This window comes from Chanos chanos, chromosome 6 (genome assembly GCF_902362185.1).
Source record: "Chanos chanos chromosome 6, fChaCha1.1, whole genome shotgun sequence".
Classification (NCBI taxonomy): Eukaryota; Metazoa; Chordata; class Actinopteri; order Gonorynchiformes; family Chanidae; genus Chanos; species Chanos chanos.
Genome location: NC_044500.1, coordinates 9,399,513 through 9,423,040, shown reverse-complemented (window position 1 = coordinate 9,423,040; position 23,528 = coordinate 9,399,513). Strand labels below are relative to the sequence as shown.

The following is a 23,528-nucleotide window of genomic DNA, read 5'->3' as shown; positions in this document are numbered from 1 at the left end:
GCTGTCAATAGCCCAACGACTGGCTACATGCTGCTGTAGGCGGCCACGTGCAGTTGTGATGTCACAAACACACGGAAATTAAGAACGGGCTGCAGAAAGGCTTGTTTTCTTCACATAGATCATACAGCCGTAGGAGGACAATGCATGTTTTCACACTTTGACAATGTTTCCATAGCACATTCATCTCAATGAATTCAAGAGGGCAAGAAAAATGGTGATCTCCATTCTATGGCACCTTTAATGCACTACCTTAGGGGGTACTATACGACACTAGGTGGAACAAACTTGCGCTGCTGTCTGTCAAAATAAATGAAAGAAACCTAGCCTTATGCATTTCGGGGGTTTTGTTGCTTTTTGCCTGTTGTATCAAACTCATGCTGAACCATGATGTCCAAACTGTGGTGTGAACCGAACCGTGACTTCTGTGTACCGTTACACCCCCATGGAACAGGATTGTGAATTTCTTCACAACCTGCCCCTAACTTGTAATTTGTTGAGTAGGGAGCTATAGTGCACTGAGGGCTCTAGACCATGCCATTACGCAGAGCAGGTAGTGGAGAACAAGTCTGGTGTAGGTTACCTATCACGTTTAACCAGAGGTGTCCTGAAATACCCACCTCGATCTTGATTGACCAAAGTCACCCATATGGTTCTCCAGTAGACCCTGTTTTAACAGGGGGTCCAGGATCATGACAGGTGCTGCCTGTCAGTCTGCCATCTTGGTCACGGCTCAACAGGTAATGATAAGAAGCTGAGAATATGGCTGTATCTCCACCGCTAAAAATTCACAAGTACAGTCTCAAGAGAGGATCTGATGTGTTAAACTGCAGCATCAGAAGGAGACAGGGTTACGGGATTAGGACCTTTCAGAAGAAACACAACTCAAACGGGTACTGAGATGCAGCCAACTGTTCCCCCATGCCTTCATGGTGAGGGCCATTTGGTGGCTGTGAATTTCCTGGCTTGACCAGCAAAGACTGGGCAGCGAGACCACTTGAACGTAACAAAATAACCTTCTCAAGTCTAGCAGATCGAAATGTACGGACATTCAGTGCTTCTCCATTCACAGTCCCGTCTTCGCATTGTATTATTCAGAGTGATTGTGCAGCTATACAATGTGGATGAGATAGGATGAGATTTTTTTTTAATCTCTCTCCTTCTGAAACCCTGCAGTCCAATCACGGAGCTTTACGCGAGCTTGCAAAATCTGCTGGTGCCACTGGACAGTTGTGTCTCATGAAACTCCCTCCTTTGCCTCACGTTAAGTTGTGTTGTTACCATATTCAACTACACGAAATACTAATAACAGGGGGAGTTATGTGCCAAACAGCCACGTCCAAGTCCGTAGTCCGATGGAACTGCCTGAAAATATCCGAGCAACCAAGTTTCAAATTCATACCGCAGTTCTGCTGTCCACCCTTGCAATATAAATAATGACATTTATATATATATTTGTATTGTCTGTTAATGTGTTGAAAAGTAATTGCCTTCCCAAAGGAGGTAGACTTATGGTCTACTGAGGAAAAACCTGGAGTCTGATGTGCTTGTCTGTGCCTGTTCAGTCGATCAGCGGCGCAGAGTTAAATACAAGGCTATTTTGGGAATGATGAACTTTGCGCACTACCTCTGCCAGTTGGACCCGACGTTCTTTAACGGATCCTGAACTTCCTTCAAAGTTCATCAAAGTGCATGATGGGTGTGGCATGACAGAGATGATGATCACATTGTTTGATGAGGAGTTTTATGGTTGTTCTTTTTATCTAAAGTTTGGAAGGTGAAGACCATCTGGGTCTGGGTGCATTTTACTCAAGTGATGGCAAACGTTTAGCTCAGATGCTAACAAAAGAAGGTGGCTAGATGCTGAAAGGAGCCACTTGACTATATCATCCCTACCATCTCAGTGGCCTCTGGGAGCTCTTTAAAGGGTCTGAACCCTTGAGGATCAGGAAGAGGTCAGGCACTGCTAGAGGATGCTGTCTTTACAAGTTCTGGAATGAACTGGTGGGTCAGGTGTTTGGAGTCAGGTGTTTGGAGTCTAGGTGTTTTCATAGGAAGCTTAGTCCCAGCATCCTCAGGCTGGCTCAACAAATCTTGTACCCCCCCCCCCCCCAATCCCCACTGACAGTCCACCGAGCACCACACTTGTCCTTAGGTTGAGTCCCTGGTCTGCTAGTCTAGCTCATCTGAAAACCTCAGAGTGAAGCAGATAATAGCTGGTTCAAGACAGTAATGTAGTCAGGCCATAGGATGGCCTGTGAAATAGGAAGGGTTAGTTTGGCTTGTAGTATGTTGAAATGCTGGTCTCTGTTTAGAGACCTGGGAGGTTCCAGGTAATCTCATGGTCCTCAGAGTATGATCTTCACTCTTCACAACAAATATGGCACACAAAAGGTGATCTTCTCCGAATGAGGTGGTTTGAGGTTCATCCTCAGTGTTAGGTGTTGGGCCTCATCTTCCCTGACAAAATTAGGGAAATACAGAGTCATCTCCAGGCTCACCCCACTGATTGTGGAAGCACTTTTAACTAGTGGGTTGTGGTCTCCCTAACACCGAGTTTGAGTTCTCTCAGTTCACACTGAGTTATCCCAGTCCACAGAATCGAATCCCCAATGACAGGGATGAGAGGTTTTGAGTTAAACATTTGACAGTGAAAAAAAAAGAGGAAAAACTGCTCAAGATTCCTATTATTTATATAAATACAATAAGCTAAACTAAAATGAGTTCATTTTGTAAGCCACAACAAAAAAAATCAAACTTACAAGAGTCCTATATTTCAGTGTGGGCAACTGAAGTTGTTGGAAGGTCTTCCATGCTCGTTACAATTACAGAGTGTTTCATTTAAACAAGCAAATGAGTGTTATGCAGTTTCTGTGGAGTACTAACCATTTTATAGACACTGTGTGTAATGGCATAACACTATGCATTAATTTAATGGAGCGGAAATGGAGAAAAATCAGAGGGCACTACAAGCTGTTCCTGAAAAGGAAAACGCACACATTTTGGTTGATGAGCACATCACAAAGTTCGTCGACTACTTTTGCTGCTGTTGACTACGACTAACTTGACACACATTAATAACACTGGACGAAGGAGAAAGGACTTTTTTTTCATCAAAAGATGAAGATTATGAGTAGTAAAAGATGATGTTTAAATCATAAGAGGGGACACTGAGGACATCTGGCTGTGCATCTCTATTGCTTAGTTGCTTCAGCTGTTGCATCTCACATGGTCTTTTGAAATCTGAAGTAGCGCTGAATTTTTGTTTGCTTTTCTAGGGTAAGGATGCAGGCAAATGGGTTTTCGTAGAGGTGTTGTTTGTTACACCATATTCATGAATGATAGAAAAAGACTGATAGAGAGAGTGAGAGAGAAAGAGATAGAGAGAGCGAAAGAGAGAGAGAGAGAGAGAGAGAGAGAGACAGACTGACAGAGAGAGAGAGAGAATGTGTATGCATGTGTGTGTCTGTGTGTGCGTGTGCATGTATGTGTGTGTGTGTTTGTGTGTAATTGCATGCCCGTGCAATAATTCGTTCATGACCGTACTCGTTGGCCCTGTCCGGGACCAGAGTGAAGATATGGAAAAGCTAAAGAGTTGTTGTGAATATTTGGTTTTCATCAGAGCCGGAGCTTTAACTTGGGATTCATTCAAGTATGTGAGCTCTACAAGCACGCTTTGCCTCTCTCATATTTCTGCACTGGTATAAAGCTCTGCATTTTAACCACACATCTTGGCAAATAACCATAGTGGTGCAGGAGGTGCCATGGTTTTAGGTGAAAATAATGGTGTAATGATATTTACATAATGGGTGTTGTGTTTTGTGAGAAACATGTTTTGACAAAATTGAGAATACGGATATTGGACTGCAGAGGTGTCGAATACTGAATGTAGACTGGATCTGTGACAGTGTAAATTGTTAAATAATAAAGCTGTTTTTGATATATAAAGTGTTAAACAATTGCAGCAGTGTTTGCAAGAGTGTGTGTGTGGTTGTGGTTTGCCTTTGTTCACTAGGTTTACACAGCGAGTAAATCAGAGTATGAGAGAGAATAAGTGAAAAAGTAGGATAAGAAACACCTTATGTCTGTGACAAGAACACTGTACAGTTTGCAAAATGGAGCTCATTGATAGCCACTTAGCGTAACAGAGTATTTGTGACGGGAGGTTGGTGTCTATGTGTGTGTGAGTGTGTGTGTGTGTGTGTGTGTGTATGTTTACCTGTCTGAACGTGATTGGTCCTCAATTCACCTGCATACATCTGTGATTCAGAAAGACACTCAGGCGCGCACACACACGCACACACACACACACACTCACACACACACACACACAAATAGGCACACAGACAGACAGTCACACACACACTCACACACACACACACACACACACAAATAGGCACACAGACAGACAGACAGTCACACACACACTCACACACACACACACACACACAGGCATACACAACCTCTCATCTGTGTTTTGGAATTCAAGGAGTTTTGCTCATGGCTTTGAAGTTTCGCTATGCTTTTAAAAGCCCTGTGTATGTGCGTGCGTGCGTGTGTGTGGGGGTGTGTGTGTGTGTGCGTGCGTGTATCACAGAGAGACTGAGGGTTGCATACAGTGTTTAATCATTGTGAGATCTCTCACAAGGCCTCATGTTTTACCCAGTCTGCCTGTGTTTGACAGCCGACACCCAACGCTGGTCCTGCTTAGATGTATATGTGGGTGCGTGTGGGCTCGATAATAATGAAGCAGAACTGTAATACTATACAGAGTGTCTATACCAGGCTGTATAGGTTCAGCACAGACGCATACGAATGAGACTGAAGAGAAATGATCCCGGTGGAGGCACACCGCGCTTCCCCACGGCGCTGCTCCTGAAGGCCCAGAGGTCCTTGACGTTTTCGGGTCTTTCCCTGTTTTAACACAGCTGTTTCAGCAAATCGAGGGCTCGGTAATTACCCGATGAGCTGAATCAGGGGTGAATTAGAGCAGGGAGAGATCTGAAATTCACCGTGGCCTTGGGGCCTTCTGGAGCGGAATCGCAAAAAAACACCAACAGAACGCCACGCATGGCTTCACCCGTTTCGACAGATCGCAGCGACTTCCAAATATAATACATCGAACGAACCAACTCAACTGTGTGAGCGTGTTTGTCATTCTTGCTAATTTCATGCTCAGAAGAGCTTCGTGATTAAACGAAGACGTCTCCTACAAATCTCTCTGCCTCTCTATATGTGTATTTGCCGTTTTTTTTTCGGACAAATTTCTGTCCTGTCTTAAGGCGTCGCATCTTTCTTTGTAGTTTCCTGTCTCGCCTCTTGTCAGCACTCTCTTTCCCTCTTGTTCTCTGTCATCACGTTTTTTCCCCCCCACCCCACCCAATTCCTTCTAGACCTTTCCAGACCACTGTATAATGCAGGTGTGTGCATGCCTGTCTGATGCTGGTGTGTATCTCTCCATCAGTGCCTGTACTCTCATGACCTTTACACCTGTATAGCAATCTGATAAGATACCAATGAAACACACACACACACACACATACTCAGCTATACATATGCATACATTTATACACAGACAGCCTCCCATACAATGGTAATATGCGATGCATGAAGATATTGCTTTTTGGGAATATTCGTTCGAGGTGCCTGCTTATCTGGAATTTTATATGAAATGCTTGGGAGAAGAACATTCTCTGGCAGTTTCTTAAGGATCCATCCGTCAGTTTCTTAGACACCGCTTACCTCATTCTTTGGGTCAGTTATTCTGGCTCTCTGTCTGTTCTCAAACCCACGTCATCGATAAAGTTAAAGCAACTGAGTACTGAGCTCGAGGTGAGAATTTTATATCGGCATTATCCGATAAAGCCGATCGAAACCGCCACTTAAAAAAAAAGCTCTCTTTAAAAGTAGATTTATTTTGACCAGTTCGGACCGTTACATTACAACTTCCTTACATTATATTAAAACCGTTGTGTACATTACAACTTGCTTACATTATAATAAACCCGTCTTGGATAGTCAGTTTGGATAAAAGCTTCTGTTAAATAAATAAACGTGAACATACGGCGTAAAACTTCCACTCATCCTCAGTGCTGACCTGTATGCGGGGCTTGTGCCAATGTGTTGGATTTCATATCGACATTACGGCTGCTGGCTGATTTTAGTTGTCTGTTTGTTGTGTGCTGGCATTAGCGCTTATAATTTTCCACACGCTTGACTTGACTTTTGGAATCGAAAGCACGTCAGAAATAAATGATGCGTGATGAGAGGGTGTCTGATGTATTCCCGTTCTGTTTACTGAATGATTTTTTTTTGGTCGAGAATTACTCCTGCCCTCCTGGCTCAGACCTGAGACGTGTTTTGACTGACTATGGCGTGCATATTTCCAGTCGTCAGGTGGCGGTCGGAGCAGAGACTTTTTTCACTTTCGCCGAAGTAAAAGTGAAGTAATAAAACATGGGCTAATACATGTTTCACTGTTTTATTATGAAAAATCGCACAGACAACCCCCCCCCCCCCCCCCGCCCCCCAGCATGTAAAACTAAGACCGTGCTAAACATGTGATCACAGAGCCATCTGCACCATTTGGGCATGAGAGTACATTACCAGTACGGCTAGTTTGCCTCGGAGGGTAACATCCTATGGCGAACCCAACTTGGATGGCGCCGATCAAATCCCGATTTTCCCACTCGCATGTCAGCCGTATACAGTAAAACAAAAATTCAGCCGTGCATTATTATAAAACACAATATGCTGCTTTTTTTTTTTTTTTTTTTGAGGCGGGGACAACCAGTGAAGTGACGTTTTTACAATGTCTAAATTAAGTCGTAACGCAACTGCGACCATATTTGGTGTCTCTTAAAAGCGTAGGAGGTGGCAGAAACAAGGAGGCTCGTGTTATTAGGTGATCTGAGGGAGTAGATTAAAAATCATTCATCTGATTTCTAATGAAGACTCCCCAGACTTCAAGGACTATCTCCTTCCTTTGGGCACAGGCACCCAGAAAAGATAAAGCAACACCCCAGTTCCAAAACAGATGTGCACCCAACACCATCCACTCTCAAGCAGTCTGAGGAGGAGCAGATCCCGTACCCTTTTAACGTGAATTTGCATGTCCTCTCTGTGAATACGTGACAAGTCATTCTCTAGTTTTCATGATTGTGGTGGTCCATGAATGTGGTTATATGGGAGAATTGAATGTGAAGAGTGTTACTGTACTGTCTACTTTAATGCGTTTATTTAATATATGTTATCTATCCCATTGGCACTGCACAGTGAAATGACCTCTGCAAAGATAGACCCTAGAACAGGGCTATTCAATTAGTTTGGAATGGGGGCCAGTTCATGAAAAGGATCCCAAGTATGGGGCCTGAGAAATATGGCTTGAAATAAGAGTGATTATATTAACAGCTACAGATACAGTGAAATACAACAACATAGCAGTGCATGTATTGTATTTTGTAAATGAATAACAACATCGGTAAATAAATATATTTGCAAATGCATAACAACAGCAACATGGACGGATTTCTCAAGGATGGCTCTAACATCGAGTCTGTCATACAATAGACCAGGCTACTACACTAAGGCGGCTAAACAAATGAATGTTGGGGATAAAAACAAATGCAAGCGAATATGGCAAATTTCGTTTTGAAGTCGGTTGCCAGGTTTCACCGAATTTACAAAGAAAAACACAAAAACCCAGCCGCCATATCTAAACACAATGCTAACAATGCGGAGAACCCACTTTGTTGACTGAACTTTAAATCTTGGGCTACTGTAGAATGTTGGTAACAATAACGTTAAAATACCGTCGGTATCATCCACACTTCACCACCGCGTGAGGTAAGACCAATTGCTGTCTTCATGTCATATCGTTAATGTCATGTTTTGCTCTATGTGCTGAGACCGACCCCATCGTAGTCGCACAGAAGCAACTCGAGCTTTTCAGGAAACGAGCGCTGGAGTTGTAAACTTACGCTCTCGTGCAACCCCTACATCACACACCTCAATAATCAGTCCATGTGAGCTAACCACAGACATTAAGAATTTCACTTATTTAATAAACAGGCGGCGCCCACGTAAGTGCACACAGCTGTAACAAAAACAGTATGCGTTCGTCGCAGAGTAAACACACGGGCCTCGTACAGACAGATGTAAACATGTAGGCTTACCTGTCGGCCATTCACTGTTGAACTGCCTGTTCTCTGAATCAAGTTTTCGTTTTGACGTTAGAGAGAAACATTTTGGCTCACTAACCAGAGTAACGTGTAAGCAAGAGCAGAACCATAGTTACGGAGAGGAGAGCGTGGAGACGTGAGAGCAGAGAGCAGCGTGTGCGTCAGTCAGTCAGTCAGTCAGGGGTGACTTCTTTTTTTTACATCGATTGGTCCGGGACAAACAGGGTTAATTGTGACACAGTGTGGCAGGACAAACAGGGTGGGAAATAATCGTGACACAGGATCAGGAAACATTAAAAACTTCAGTTATTTAATTTTTTTTTTTTTTTTACTAATTACATTTTTTAAGCAACAAGTAGCCTGCTCAGAGTGCCAGTGCAAATTGCCTCGTGGGCCGGAACCACCAATTAAATAGAACGGATTTAGAGTCTCACTTATTTAATAAACAGGCAGCACGCACGTAAGTACACGCAGCTGTAACAAAAACAGTATGCGTTCGTTGCAGAGTAAACACACGGGCCTCACACAGACAGATGTAAACATGTAGGCCTACCTGTCTGCCATTCACTGATGAACTGCCTGTTTTCTGAATCAACTTTCGTTTTAAATGTAAAGAGAAACATTTTGGCTCACTAACCAAACTAATGTGTTAGAAAGAACAGAACCATAGTTACGGATAGGAGAGTGTGGAGACGGATGGGAAATAATTGTGACACAGGATCATACAAGAATTGCAAACTTCAGTTATTACTATATATATATTTTTTTTACTAATTACATTTTTTTTTGAAGCAATTAGTAGCCTGCTCAAAGTGCCAGTACAAATTGCCTCGCGGGCCGGGCCCCGGCCCCAGCCCTGGCCCCAGGGCCCCAGGGCTGGCAATTGAATAGCCCGGCCTTGGGCTTCCCACAGAATGACTACACCTCATAGACAACAGCTCATGGTAGGAAATGATGTCTGAAAATTCAGACATCTGAATAAAAGAAACCCTACCATACGTTTAACTTAATACCACTGCTATAGATTTGTTTGCATTCCATCTTGGGTTTCTTTTGGGCACGTGAGAACGTGTGCATGTGTTTGTGTGTGTGTGTGTGTGTGTGTGTATGTGGGTGTGTGTGTGTGTGTATGTGTGTGTATGTGGGTGTGTGTGTGTGTGTGTGTGTGTGTGTGTGTGTGTGGGGGGGGAGGGTGGTATCTGTGTTTGTGTTTGTGTGTGGGGAGGGTGGTATCGGTGTCTGTGTGTGTGTGTGTGTGTGTGTGTGTGTGTGTGTGTGTGTATACTGTACAAAAAAATGTAGACAGCCACAACGTCTCCTTCACCACCCCCCCCCCCCTCAACCCCCACCCGCACCCACCCGCTACCACTCTTTCTCTCTCTCCCTCTCTCTCTCTTTCTCACTCTATCTCCCTCTCCCTCTCTCTCTCCCTCTCCCTCTCTCTCTCTCTCTCTCTCTCTCTGTCTCCCCTTCAGTTGCATGTCTGGGGAAACCCAAACAACCCGTGTGGACACAGTGTCTATCTGCAAGCATCTCTGCCTGATAGCCGTGTGTCTGCAGCGTACACAAATGCTTTTATTCATAAGAAACATGGAACGGCGCTCTAACAAAGACAGATTCTGTTACCGTAGGAAACAAGGAGAACCCAGCCGCCAGCTCCCAGACTCATGTCTGATCATCTCGCTTCTGTGTTATGTCTGACCTACATAGAAAAAGGGCTACCTAAGATAAGATGGAGGTCTTCCAGTGAGCGAACTCTGACCAGGAAGGTGGTGCCCAGAAAGAGACAGAGAGTGAAAGAGCCCAGTATGTTACAATGTGCCCAACATGGTGCCATGTGTTCTCTTCTCTGATTTCAAGTTTAATGGTAACCCCATCAGTCCACCCAAACTGGACAGAGTTTTCTGGTGGAACTCTGTGCGTGTGTGAAAGTGTTTCCTAGTAGACTTCTGGATGAGCTATATGGTTTGTTATCTGCCTGTTTTGGAAGTCGCTTTGGACAGAAGCATCTGCTAAATGGAGACATGTAAATGTAATGTAATGAATGAGATGTGGTTTTAGAGTGATGATTTCCCTGGTTCACATGTGTTTAGTCACCGTTTAATTGCCTTGTTCGTAAGCCAGTAATAGTTTGTCTGCACCCGGGGCTTTGGGTTTTTTTTCGGTTGATAAAGAAAAGAAAAGACATAACAATTTGGCAATAGGTGAGTTTAAACTCAGGAATCACATTTTGTTTTTGACCGAAAACCCCTCTCAGGCGTAATGTCTGGTAGCTGGGGTTACGAATAGTTACATGAAATCCAATACAAGGCCTGAGACAAGCACACATTCAACAACAGGATTTACTTACTCAGCAGTATTGTATTCTATAGTACATAAACAAATGTCTGGGATGTGTGTGTATGTGTGTGTGTGTGTGTGTGTGTGTGTGTGGTTTCTTTTATTAATACGAATGTTTTCTTTTTCTCAGGGCTGTGTGTGTAGTGGAAAGTCAAGCTGTCACTGTGATGGAATTAAAGGCAGTAAGGTAAGGAACATAAGTCTTCCTGCACTCTTCAAAACGACAATAACTACGTATGTTATTCGCTGTGAATATGTATGACCGCTTTACAATGCCACATAGTGAACTCAGTCTGCGCTAAGGTATGTCTGTCCACTTGGTGGTTTTTCAGCCTTATTACAAAATGTGTCAAAACAACAGACCAGACTGTAAGGGATAATATGGAGTGAACAAGTCGATAGTTGGGCGATTAACCTAGACCGGGCGATGTCAATCCAGCAGTAAATCAAAGTGACTTGCACTTATTCTCCAGCTGTTCTCACAATGTTATAAACTGTTTATTAAAGGCATATTGTACATTTAAGACTTCTACCACAGAATGCAGCTCTGCTCTAAAGATCTGACAATGAGTTTCATGTTGTGCATGGTTAACCCAAATATGACATCGTTAACTTGATTCTAAGCTTTTTTCTTTCTTTTTTTTTTTTTTTTGCCAAGTTGAACACTTTTTTGCTCATTCAAGCCTGATTGCCATTATGTTGTAATTGATATGAATCATATTTACCACTCGATGACCAATCAGAGTTGAGTATTCAACATGGCTGCGGAATGATAACCAATAATCTGTCATCAGTTATGTGTCATGCTGGGGTTTTGGCCTGTATAACTCATTGTGATCAATTTTTCAATGGTATAAAAAAATGTGTCAAATTTTAACTGTTGTGGATAAAAATATGATGCAGGCTGTCTTGATTTCCTGATACCCCTGGTCTGAACTTTCCATTCTCTTCATTCCTGTAATTCATTGTCTAACATGGACTAGCACACAGACATGCTGCCCCCTGTTGGCCATTTGAGGAATTGAAATACTTTCCATTTCAAGAACTTGTACATGCTTTCCTTTATCCTTAGTAAGACACAGGTCCTTAAAGCTGAAACTAGGTCATTTAAACGTTTTAATGCATTAATACATGATTATATAGCATTTAACACATGATACAATGAACCCTTCTATAACTGACTTAGCATCCACAATAGAATGAGTCTTCACACAAATGATTTTTGGTGGAAATGAGCATAAACATTTTTGGGGGCAAAATAAAACAGACAATTCCTCTACCAAACAAAGCAGATAAACTGTCCTGAACCATCACAGTGTGGTCCGCCATTACATTACACTACACTACTTTGTCCAGGCACCTAGGTCTCTTACTCACTAGATTAAGTGACTTTAGATCCACTGTTATTGGGGTAAAGCGCCCATTACAGGAGATCCTTATTCATCTATTAAAAGTGTGTATCTGGGATTATTAGTTCAAGGTCAGATGTAAAAGTGCATTACCGCCCCCTAGTGGTAAACTGAATCCATTGCATTGTCATTTAGAGGTGAGACTTTGCGTGGCTCAAACCAACAGACAAGTACCAACAGCTCTCTTTTTTCCTACTGCCAGGAAAAAACTACACAATGTGTCAATTATTGGATTAAATTAATTAAAGTGGGCGTACACATTTTTTTTTTCAATTCCCTGGCGCTTATTTCTTACAGTTTTGTTTTTTTTTCTTTAGCTTAAGCCTCAGTTCTTGAAACTTGACACCATTTTCTCATGTGCAGAACCTTTGGCTCTTTCATCAAAATCTCCGAGCAGTGGGGATCAGGGTGGAATCCAATATTGGTAGAACGCCTCGTGCAAAGTTCACAACATCCAAACGACTCGGTCAAAATACACAACCGCGATGTCGTGTCAGTAAACGCCGCTGACTCTCTGTTTCGTGCTGGCTTCGAAAAAACAACTGAGTAATTTTTTAACACGATCAGCACCGTACTCATACACCTGCTTTATTTGGACTCATGTTCCCCCAGGGATGAAAAAAACAGTTGGCAGCATGTTGGCACCTAAGTTAAAAATTCAGATCGTTTGACAAAGGACACCTTTGAATAAAAATCAAATATCACTTGAATGACTCGGAGGATTGCCATGATTTAAATGCACTAAACCATCAAAAAGTCAAATAAGACTTGAATGAAGTACCATGATTTTAATGCACCAAACCATCAAAGTAAAATGAGACACTAGTATATATTCTAATAGTTAAAAAAAATTAGTTACAAAGAGAATAAAGATGTGAAATAATATGTAATCAGTAAGTGCATAACAGATAAGACATAACAAATATGTTCTCATCTAGTCACTAACTCACATGTGAACACACAGAGCAGAATATAGTTTGAATATAGTATCACTCAGGTATCTAAATGTAGAATTTAAGTGTGTCTGTGTGTATTTGTGTGTGTGTGGTGTGTGCGTGTGCGTGTGTGTGCGCACGCACGCGTGTGTCCGTGTCAGCGAGTGCACACTGCTTAGCTAACAGTTACTAGGCCTAGGGGAATTATGTAGAATTAACAGGAATTAAGCTTACACTTAACATGCTTTCTCAGACTTGACTGTAATAGCGCATATGAAGGAAACCCATGGGTGGCACAGGAGAGATGTCAGTTCATTGTGACAAGTCTTTGGTTTTAAGTAATTCAGATCATTTTTATTTTTAAATTTGGGTGTATGAAGATGTATGGATCTATGTATGAAGAGAATTTAAGCGAAGAGACTATCTAAACCGACATCTGCTACATCCTATGCAAGGCCAGACTGTGCAGCTTTTGAAGCTGAAAACACTGGAGAACTGGAGAAATTTGTTCTGATTCCATCTGCTGTGTGTATCTGTAGAAGTGATCGAGCGATATAAACTCAATAACGCAGCCTAAGTAAACTATAATATCGTTATTATCACTCAAATTACTTGGTTTGCTTTGGGACGATCGGTGGCCTACATTTGATTAGCGTTACTCATTTTGCTGTAGCGTACACCCATCTCTGAGGATTATTCCTCTTGGAAATTTGAAATATGTTATAAAACGAGTTAAAGAACGTGAGTGCGATTCCGCGTAAATGGCATTCGCTCATGGGAGGCAAAGTAAAACGTATGATTCTTGTATCTAGAGTTTCATTCAGCAGCAGTGTGTGTAAGCCTCTATCTCACAGCACAGATCTCTGAGACCAAGATTCTCCATCTGTTGAAGCAAGCGTTCCAAAGTGAGGCTGTTTCGTGGGTGGTCTTTTTGACGGTTGCTAGAGAATGAGTACGGTCAACCCGCCACCCAGGCGCCGGTGACCCCAGGTGTCACCTTCCTGCCGATGTACACAGTTACGCCGCCGACGCTCAAAGATACAGCGTTGTTATCGGCTACCGTCACGCACCTGTTCCTCTCTGTGCGTCGACGTGGGTGTGTGCGCGTCTGGTCTCTCTGCCGTAGTCAATGGCTTGTATGTAAATGGTGAATGCCGCTGAGTGCGAGCGCTTATTTTTTTTGTTATTGAATTTGACGGTTGAGCGCACGTATGTGTATGTACAACGATCTGTACCCGACAATAAAGAATAATTTTCCCTGCATCACCGTGGAATTTGTTTTAGAAGGTAATCGCGTGGTGAAAAATGTGTAAGTTATCTAGGCCTTTTGGTGGGGCGGGGGGGGATGCTCTTTGTGTGTCAGATGCTGAAATGTTGAAGTTATTTTCCAAATTATGAAACGTTATCTATCCCATTGCTTTGACTGCATCGATTCGCGTTCCGCTGAAGGTGATGTTGTTGAGTGTATGGGTAAAACAGCACAGAACCAAAGAATTTATAGTTGTGTGTATGGGGGGGGGGGGGGGGGGCAGTTATGAAAGCACTGCCGCTCCCGTAGCTCAGACCATGTCGCTTCTTACAGTAATGCACAGATGTTCTGTCCAATGTTTTGAACATGGAAAACCTCTTTGATTTTGACGATTGCTTTGTTCATTGCTGCCTGTGATGCCCCACATGGCCGGACCATCTTTCCGAGACTTGCCGTTTTTATTCCGTTTGTTGTAGTAAGTTAAAATGTGTACATTTTAAAAGGAGTAAATCTCATTTTATTTACGATTTGGCTACAGTCGATAATACAGTTCATCAAAGACACATTCAAAGCTTAGCACCGTTTTGATAATCGGCACTTCGTGTGTCTTATGGATTGCAACGGTTTGTGCCGGTAATTGCAACTGTGCCCTTAAGTGACTCGTCATAACCTTAACCGCAACTGAAAGATCTTAAATCATGACAGTAATGTTGGGTTATACTAGCCAGTTTTGTAGATGTAGCCCAATCATTTAAACAAAATACCTTTCGTCCTGGTAATTACAACCTTACAGTGCATCTGTAACAAGTTAATTAATGATACTGCTGATTTTTTTCACGCATTCTTCTTCATGTCAACTTTTTTTTTTCTCTTTCTTCTTCTTTTTCTTTTTTTTATTCTCTCTCAGGGTGAGCCAGGATATCCCGGGGAGGATGGACTGCCGGGAACTCTGGGATATCCAGGAAATGAAGGTCATCCTGGACCTCCAGGGGAAAAGGTTGACTACTCTGTCTAGCGTTTTGATTGGAGACCGTTACATAGGAAGATCCAAAAGTAGACTAAGACACAAATCTTCAACCTGAAAGTTTGCTTAGACCTTTTTTTCCCCTGATAATCTAGTGTTTCGATGATTTAAGGCTGGACTTGTTCCTATAGCCGATTCTTAATGTCACAGTCTTAATAACTGTTTAATAAAATTTCTTTATAGGGCAACATGGGTTTATTGACTGCTTTATAACATGTCTTTATAGGGGACGTGGGTTTAATAACTGATTAATAACATGTCTTTATAGAGGAATATTGTTTTAAACAACTGTTTAATAACATGTATTTGTAGGGGAACATGGGTTTTCCAGGGCTTACTGGACCTAAAGGCTCAAGGGTATGTGTTCTCTCTCTCTCTCTCTCTCTCTCTCTTTCTATCTCTTTCTCTCTCTTTCTCTTTATGTGTGCGTGCAGATGTATATGTGAATATATGTGTGTAGTGTTAGTAGTAACAACTAATGTGCTCTCTCTTTTGAGTTTAGGGGCCCACTGGGAAACCTGGATTCTATGGACCACCAGGACTGCCAGTAAGAATTTGGGAGCAGTGTCTGTATGCCTGTTTGTGCTTTCGTGTGTGTGTACGAACGTGTGGGTGTGTGTGTTTGTGCACGTATGCATATGTGTGTATATATGTGCGTTTATGTTTGTCTGTCTGTGCTTGTGCGTGTATATATGTGTGTAGCCGTTTTCACATACGCACTACGGACTATAACCGCGCCCGGGTAGAGTGTGCAGGAGGCAGGACATGACGCCAGAAAAACGCAGCTAAAATCACAGCGTTTTGTTTTCAACAAATCGAAAAAAGGCGGACGAGGCTACCGACTTTTGTCTGACGATTTCGGCGTCGGCCCTTACCGACGGAAGTTCCCGAATCTCGCCGTCTCTTCGGTTAGACATTTTCGTTGGCGTCTTCATGTAAATGACTCTTCCTCTTCACCCTCGGATGTTTGTATTCTTCCGGTTTCACGCCAGTCGCATGTTAGAAACGGCATCAACACGCCCACTCGCTCTCTGTGCATGCTCCGGAGTATAAACCGCTCTATTCACACATGGGCCCAGACGAAGAGAAAACGGAGTTTGTACTAGGGGGCTGGTAGAATAAAAGCTGTTTAGAATCTGAGTTGACTGATTCGGACATTTTTGTTCACACATACAGCCCCTCCGGTTAGAACCCCGATTATTTTAGGGTTGCAGTGCATGCGTGAAAGGGGCTTGTGTGTGTCCTGTGCATGTGAGAGTTGCTTCTACATCCTGTCCTGTGTCTCTCCTCTCAGGGTATACCTGGACATGAAGGACCAAGGGGGCCTCCAGGTATCCCAGGATGCAATGGAACAAAGGTAAAAAAAAAAAAAAGACATTCATAAAATGCTCTTGCTGTCTTTGATGAACACTCAGTGAGCCAGCACAAATACACACACACACACACACACGCACACACACGCACATGCACACACACACATTTACACCATATACCCACTATAGATGTGGACTTTCTATTGATCCAAAGATTACACTTAAATACACATTTGTAAAATTAACTGTTTTGATTTGTAGGGTGACCCAGGTTTTCTAGGACGACAAGGGCCGCCTGGACGTTTTGGATACCCAGTGAGTATTACAGACCTGTCTGTCACCTCTGGAACTTACCATCACCACGGCAACTGTCAGTCAGACACTCAAACGTCAGGTGACGCTTGAGGTGACTTCAGGTGACAGCTGTGATGAAATGATAAACCGCTGCTGTCTGTTCTCTTTCAGGGTCTGCCAGGCGTACCTGGGGTTAAGGTGGGTGTCGACACTTGTTTGGGTGGGAATTGTCTTGTGTTTGGAAATTGCTATATTTGTGTGCGACAAGTCCTTCATTACACCCTGTTCTGAAGACGAAACATGAATTAATCTGAAGAATTCATAACCTAATGTCAGTGTTAATGGCTCTGTGTGTGTGTGTGTGTGTGTGTGTGTGTGTGTGTGTGTGTGTGTGTGTGTGTCTGTGTGTGTGTGTGTGTGTGTGTGTGTGTGTGTGTGTGTGTGTGTGTGTGTGTGTAAAGCTGTGTATATCGTTCTGTAATAATTCTCAGTGTTTACCTCATAGGGAGAGACATTTTTCTTCGTAGATGTGATTCCAGTGAAAGGAAACCGTGGGCCACCGGGTATAACCGGAGCCACAGTAAGTCTTCACATCAACACACAACAACCGCAGCGGTCGTCAGCGGTTCACCTGTTATCAGCTAAATCATTTGATCGACTACTCTTTGATATTGTTGTGTGTGTGTGTGTGTGTGTGTGTGTGCGCGTGCGCATGTTTTATAGGCTGTGGTTTTACACGGGAAAGACTCTGATGAGTTTTAATGAGTTTTAATGGCACAGTCGCTCGGGTATGTTCTGTAACCCAAGTCAAAAAATATCCTAAGCCTTTGACTTTAGTGCATGTGTAGCCTGAGCTTTATCTTATGTCCACTGCAAAGTCAGCTTAGGATGTCTTATCACGGACATTATTGTACATGCAAACAGGCCACTATATTAAGCGTAACAGCGCTAAAAAATAACGCTGTTTATTAGAAACGCAGAATATTTTTTTGTAACTCCCATGGCAAAATTCAAAGAGTTTATAAGCCTATTTTGCAGATCGGTACAAACACGAAAAGTTTCAGAAGTCTTCAGACGGACTTTTTAAAACCGGCAGCCAGGTTGCTTTACCATCTAATGTGGCGCTCTGACATCGGTAGCTATTCCTTGTGTTTTAGGGTAAGCCGGGATTTCCAGGGTTGGATGGTGAACCGGGACTAATTGGACCTCAAGGATTTGAGGTAAATACACAATTTTGATTCTTTTTCACCTACTGATGTCTGTCAAATCATTACTCACATCACATATCCTGCCCATCCACTATTTTTGCTGTACATTCAGTCCCTGATGCTGTCAAAATAATTTTTTTCTCTCTCTCTCTCTCTCTCTTTCTCTTTCTGTCTCTCTCTCTCTCTCTCTCTCTCTCTCTCTCTCTCCCTTTCTCTCTTTTTCTGTGTAGGGTCCAGCAGGTTTTCCAGGACTTCCAGGAGAGAAGGTAAGTCACAAATGAACCTCACTCAAAGGCTGGTGTGTGTGTGTGTGTGTGTGCATATGCATGCATGTAAGTATGTAAGTGTTTGTGTGACCTACCTGACAGTGTTGTTTCATTTGCAGGGTCAAGAGGGACGAAGTTCTGGAATACTGGGTCCCGAAGGTCAAAAGGTCAGCATTGCTCCACCACTGTTGTCACATTTGACCCTTTCCTTGCATACGGGTGGAACACACCTGTGTATCTCTCTTCAGTAAACTAAACACTGATTGTGTTTCCATAGGGTGACAGAGGTCCTCCTGGTCCCCCTGGACAGAAAGGCACTAAATTATATGCATCCGGCCCAAGAGAGGCAAGACACACACACACACACACACACACACAAGATGATGCTTTACAAAATCAAGACGACAATGGATAATACTAGCAAATCCAGATCAAAACTTTCAAATGGAGACCAGTGCAACACATACACACACACACACACGCAGTTTCTTTATGGTTACATATACACATGCTTTGTCTAGTGCATATCTATACTCTCATGTCCTCTTTATCTTCACTTCAGGGTGATCCTGGAGATGTTGGAGAACAAGGATCCCCTGGAGCAAATGTAAGTGTACACACACACACACACACACACACACGCACACATACACACACTTGCACGTGCACATGCACTTCCACACACACACAGACACTCACACACACACAGGTGTACACAGACACACACACAAATGTAACCACTTGCAAAGAAAGAAAAAATCAGTTGGAGAGTTGGAGAGCTTTTCAGAATACTCAAAAGTCAATAAATTTGTCCATGTCTTCATATGAATGTTCATTACTTTCTCTCTCTCTCTCTCTCTCTCTCTCTCTCTCTCTTTAGGGTGACCCAGGACCTTTTGGTTTCAAAGGGGAGAAAGGACAGAGAGGAGATCCTGGTGGCCTGGTAACAATGCAAAACGTCCATAGACATAATCAGCTGAATACTCTTACTGGGCTTTGATGAAGTCTCATAGACGATTACATACATGTAGATTCAGCAAATGCAGACCTGTAGAACACATGTGGTCACGTGAGAACTGTAGTCACAGTAACGATGCCTTTCAGGGGAAACCGGGGAAGGAGGGATCACGAGGAGACTTTGGTCGAGAGGTAAGCAGTTTGTCCGGTCCTGCTGATGGTGAAACACTCATGGCAGCAAAACAGTGTGTTGATCTGCAGTTTCATTTGCCCGTGATAGAGCATGCTTTTTCAACCAAAAAAAAAAAAAAAATGAAACACTCTATTTCAAATTAAGTTTTTGTTTTGTTTTGTTTTGTTTTTTTGCTGAAATTTGATTACTGTTTCACTGAAATCTATGCAATTAGTTCAGTTCAGTCACTGTTAGCATGCTGGGGGGGGGGCTTTTGGAAGGATTTGAGCAATAATGTGATTAATTACCAGCTGTCATCAGCTGAAGAGGTAAACAATTAATTTTCCTCCAAAAAACAAAAACAAAACAAAACAACTACAACAACAAAAACATAAGAGATGAAAAAAAACCATCAGTGAGTCACATCACAGCAGTGAGAGAGCACTTGGTTTCCGGGAGCCTGAGACAGTCGTGTAGCATGAGAGGGCAAACACACAGTGAATAAGTCCCTTTCTGTCAGGGTCTTAAGTTCTCTGAGGAGACTACTTTTTTGGATGGGGAGGAGTGAAATGGAGTCCCACGTCCATTTCTGTCTTAACTCCTGCTGAAACATCCTTAACAAACTCATCCCGTGTTGTCTCTACACTTAAATAGCAACTCTTGTTAGAAATATTTAATTTTCTTTTTTGATTTTTCTGTGTCTGCACTCACTAAACCCCCTACTATGTCGAGAGGAGAATGGGTTCCCCATTACGAGTGGTCAGTTCTCTCGAGGTTTCTTCCTGTCTAAGCCCAGTGTGTCTTTCCTTCACCACCATTGCCTTAGACTCAGTTGATTTAATTCTCAGTTCACTATTTCGCTATTTCACTTATCTTGGAGCTTCTTACCAAAGAAAGAAATATTTTTTTTCTATGAGTAGCGGTTTTAGAAGTTGAGCACCTTTAGTCTGAACCACAACTGACAGTTTCAGTTAGCCGACGAATGTCTTACCGTACACAGCCCTGAGCAAAGACATGCTTGTGGAGTCGTGTTCATTTCACGCAAAGTGACAACGTTAGGTGTGAAACAGAAGTCAAGAAATCTTTATAGAAGAACAGACTTCTAATTGACCAGTCAAAATTAAATGCTGAACAGTATTAGAGACTGATAAGAGACTCTTTTTATTTTTCTGAAGATGTTAGTACAATGTTAGTGAATCTCTAAGCCCCTTGATAAAAATAAAAATGATTCCTTGATGAATATGTTGAAGTAAAAATGTTTACAGTTTTGTTTTAGGTTAAGTTTATTAAGTTGTGTGTGTGTGTGTGTGTGTGTGTCTGTGCCTGCCCTTCAGGGCATCAAAGGAGACGTAGGTTTTCCGGGCCCTCCAGGAACTGCTGGATCTCTGGTAAGTTCCACCAATCAACTGACCGATTGGTTAATGGGGCTGTCATTCAGACACCTGTTCTTTTACCCCTGCATCCATCAAACTTTTATCTGCATCTCTCTGTGTGTGTCTGTGTGTGTGTGTGTGCAGGGCTTGCCAGGCGACCCAGGTCCCCCTGGTCCACCAGGAGACGTGAGTGACGATCAGTCAAGCAATCATTATGACTCCAGCATCAACACATAATCGAGGATTATGCTAATCGTTCGCGACAACATCTGTCGCGTCAATCTAACTCGGCGTCATCCTGTTTATCAGAACCGTTCATGCTACGTTTGTTGTCTCGGGTCTCGAGAGTCTGCTCATTTGTTTTTATTTACAATGCGCTGCTGAAAATCTTCTCATTTTTCCTCTTGTCTGTGGTCTCCCTTTCCTTCTTCACACAGTTGTTCGTGATACCAACACCCATCAAAGGGCAGCCTGGCCCCCCCGGCCTCCCAGGGCCCCCTGGATTTCCTGGCCCCCTGGGTAATGTCAAAAATATGCAAATAACTAGAGATTTTAAGTAGCAGACCCAGTTAAACCCAGGAAATTCTCACTGCTCAGTAGTAATCCAGTGTAATTAGAGAGAATGCATTGTCGCCCGCTCGGTCTTGACTGTCAAGCAGTGAAGAGATGTAGAAGTATTCAAAAAAAAAAAAACCTGAATACAAAAACGCAAAACATCCCCATAATATATCACAAAATTACGTGATGGTATCATACTAATAAGGTGCTTTGTGGACGCAGCTGTTGCTTTGTGTTTGATAACAGTGTGAGTCGTGCTCATAAACGGACCTCAGTTTTTATGTCATGCAAACATATGGTAGATGTAGCATTTGCAAAACCATAAGAAATAATAAGCAAAACATACGGTTGATACATTTTTAAAACACTACTTGTGTATTTCCAGGTTTTCCTGGTTTTCCTGGGGAGCCTGGTAAACCAGGTAAAAGAACATTCTCCCTGTTGCTCTCTCTCTCTCTCCCTCTCTCCCTCCCTCTCTCTCTCTCTCCCTCTCTCTCACACACACACACACAAAGAATTAATACTTAGAGAGCAAATTGTCACTGAAATGCAAATTCAACAGACATTGGTTGAATATTCATATATTTGGTTTCTCTCAGGCTCAGCTTTTGAAGGACTTCCTGGGAGGGTTGGTGCTCCTGGACCCATTGGTCCTAAGGGGGAAAAAGGTGATCAGCCACCTATTATTGCTGGCCCGCCGGGGCCAGACGGGTTACCAGGGTTCCCAGGCCCACGAGGTGATCCCGGGCCTAAGGGAAGAGAAGGTAATGCCCTTGTCCACTTTGCTCAACTTCGACTTTAAATATATTTCTATAGAGCTGCTGCTCATGTGTTATACCATCCTGCTGTTGACTCATTTATGTATTCCTCCATCCATCTATCTAAAATGTCAGTCCACTATCTGTTTCTGTTTAATCTTTCAAATCAGGTGGCTTATAAACCAACCAACCAACTAAAACAACTACAACTAAACAACAACAACAACAGCAATAATAATAATAATAATAATAATAATAATAATAATAATAATGATGATAATGATAATAGTAATGATAATAAGCTGTCTCTCTCTCTGTCATGAGAGCAAAGAATAAAAAGTATCATCAGTTTCCTGACAATCTGTTACACTACTGTTCAACAAGAAGGCAGTGAAACAGACGGCAACCAGTGAAAAAAAAAACGACCCAGTCCGCTTCACTGATTTCATCTGTGTCATGATTGTCATCTTTATCATCTTTGTCACCTGCCTCAGATCCCATCCCAGGACCTCAAGGACTGAAGGGTTTTAGGGGACAACCTGGTTCGATCGGAGTGAAGGGCAGAAAGGGAGAACAAGGTAAACACCATGTACCACTGATCCATAACACAGCATCACGCAAAATAAATATATATAGCGTCACGCAAAATATAATATGTAACAGTTCTCACATGCACGCTTAGTGCATAGACACCTAAGTCAGCTATTACACTTGTTACATTACATATTTCGTGGTCATATGGTGTAATACAAAGAAATAAGAAGGAAAACAAAAATGAGTTTCTAAACAAAACAGTCTCTGGAATAATAGTTTGGTTGTTTTCTTTGGCATTATGATTTAACACCTGCACAATTTTTTTGATGTCAGGCTTCCAGAACATCCTCTGATTTTCCTATCTTATGCAACAATTATATTATTTTAAGAATTAATAGATTTTAATATTTTAAGACGCCTAGTACCCTATCAGAAATGCCTGTGAGAAAATTGTGTCTAAATCAACATAAAGTTTTCTATTGCGAATGTATCGCTTGTGATATTAAGACATCTCATCTCAAAATTACAAAGCGGTGCTACATAGTGCTGAATGAGAGCAAATATTAATGATTACGATTGGTTGTTAGTGCTTAAGTGAAATTATTTGTAATTTTTATTATTGATTTCCCAAGAAATGTTATAAATGACTTCATTAAGCATCATGAAGGTGAAATGTATGTAAAATGTTACCAAACTTCAAACTTTTCCTCAATCCTCGATTTCATTCTTTTGTTAATAGTCACTAATTTCATTCTCTCTCTCTCTCTCTCTCTCTCTCTCTCTCTCTCTCTCTCTCTCTCTCACAACCTCGCACACACAAACAGGAGATAAAGGTGATGCCTGCAAAACTTGTCATCTGGTTCCTGTTCCTCCCTCTCCTCCTGGACCGCCTGGAGACCCTGGGCCATACGGATACCCAGGTACAGTCAGAGAGAGCCAGATGGAAAGAAAGGGAAGAGAG

The 23,528-nt window shown here is 42.4% G+C and overlaps 2 protein-coding genes across 2 annotated transcripts in view; one reads left to right on the top strand and one right to left on the bottom strand.

The window, feature by feature from the left end:
* The window catches only part of col4a4 (collagen, type IV, alpha 4), a 48,959-nt gene extending 48,268 nt beyond the window's left edge, over window positions 1-691 (bottom strand). The window contains exon 1 of the mRNA XM_030777978.1: window positions 618-691. Coding sequence (XP_030633838.1) covers window positions 618-691 — 74 coding nt within the window. The remainder of the gene's footprint in view (window positions 1-617) is intronic.
* A 4,121-nt stretch (window positions 692-4,812) lies between these two features.
* Window positions 4,813-23,528, top strand: part of col4a3 (collagen, type IV, alpha 3) — a 32,087-nt gene continuing 13,371 nt past the window's right edge. Inside the window, exons 1-20 of the mRNA XM_030777977.1 lie at window positions 4,813-4,903; window positions 13,807-13,943; window positions 15,018-15,107; window positions 15,447-15,491; window positions 15,637-15,681; window positions 16,429-16,491; window positions 16,709-16,762; window positions 16,913-16,939; window positions 17,247-17,321; window positions 17,899-17,961; window positions 18,180-18,215; window positions 18,335-18,382; window positions 18,493-18,565; window positions 18,776-18,822; window positions 19,096-19,158; window positions 19,320-19,364; window positions 20,679-20,732; window positions 20,862-20,903; window positions 21,661-21,696; window positions 21,875-22,039. Coding sequence (XP_030633837.1) covers window positions 4,813-4,903; window positions 13,807-13,943; window positions 15,018-15,107; window positions 15,447-15,491; window positions 15,637-15,681; window positions 16,429-16,491; window positions 16,709-16,762; window positions 16,913-16,939; window positions 17,247-17,321; window positions 17,899-17,961; window positions 18,180-18,215; window positions 18,335-18,382; window positions 18,493-18,565; window positions 18,776-18,822; window positions 19,096-19,158; window positions 19,320-19,364; window positions 20,679-20,732; window positions 20,862-20,903; window positions 21,661-21,696; window positions 21,875-22,039 — 1,299 coding nt within the window. The remainder of the gene's footprint in view (window positions 4,904-13,806; window positions 13,944-15,017; window positions 15,108-15,446; window positions 15,492-15,636; window positions 15,682-16,428; window positions 16,492-16,708; window positions 16,763-16,912; window positions 16,940-17,246; window positions 17,322-17,898; window positions 17,962-18,179; window positions 18,216-18,334; window positions 18,383-18,492; window positions 18,566-18,775; window positions 18,823-19,095; window positions 19,159-19,319; window positions 19,365-20,678; window positions 20,733-20,861; window positions 20,904-21,660; window positions 21,697-21,874; window positions 22,040-23,528) is intronic.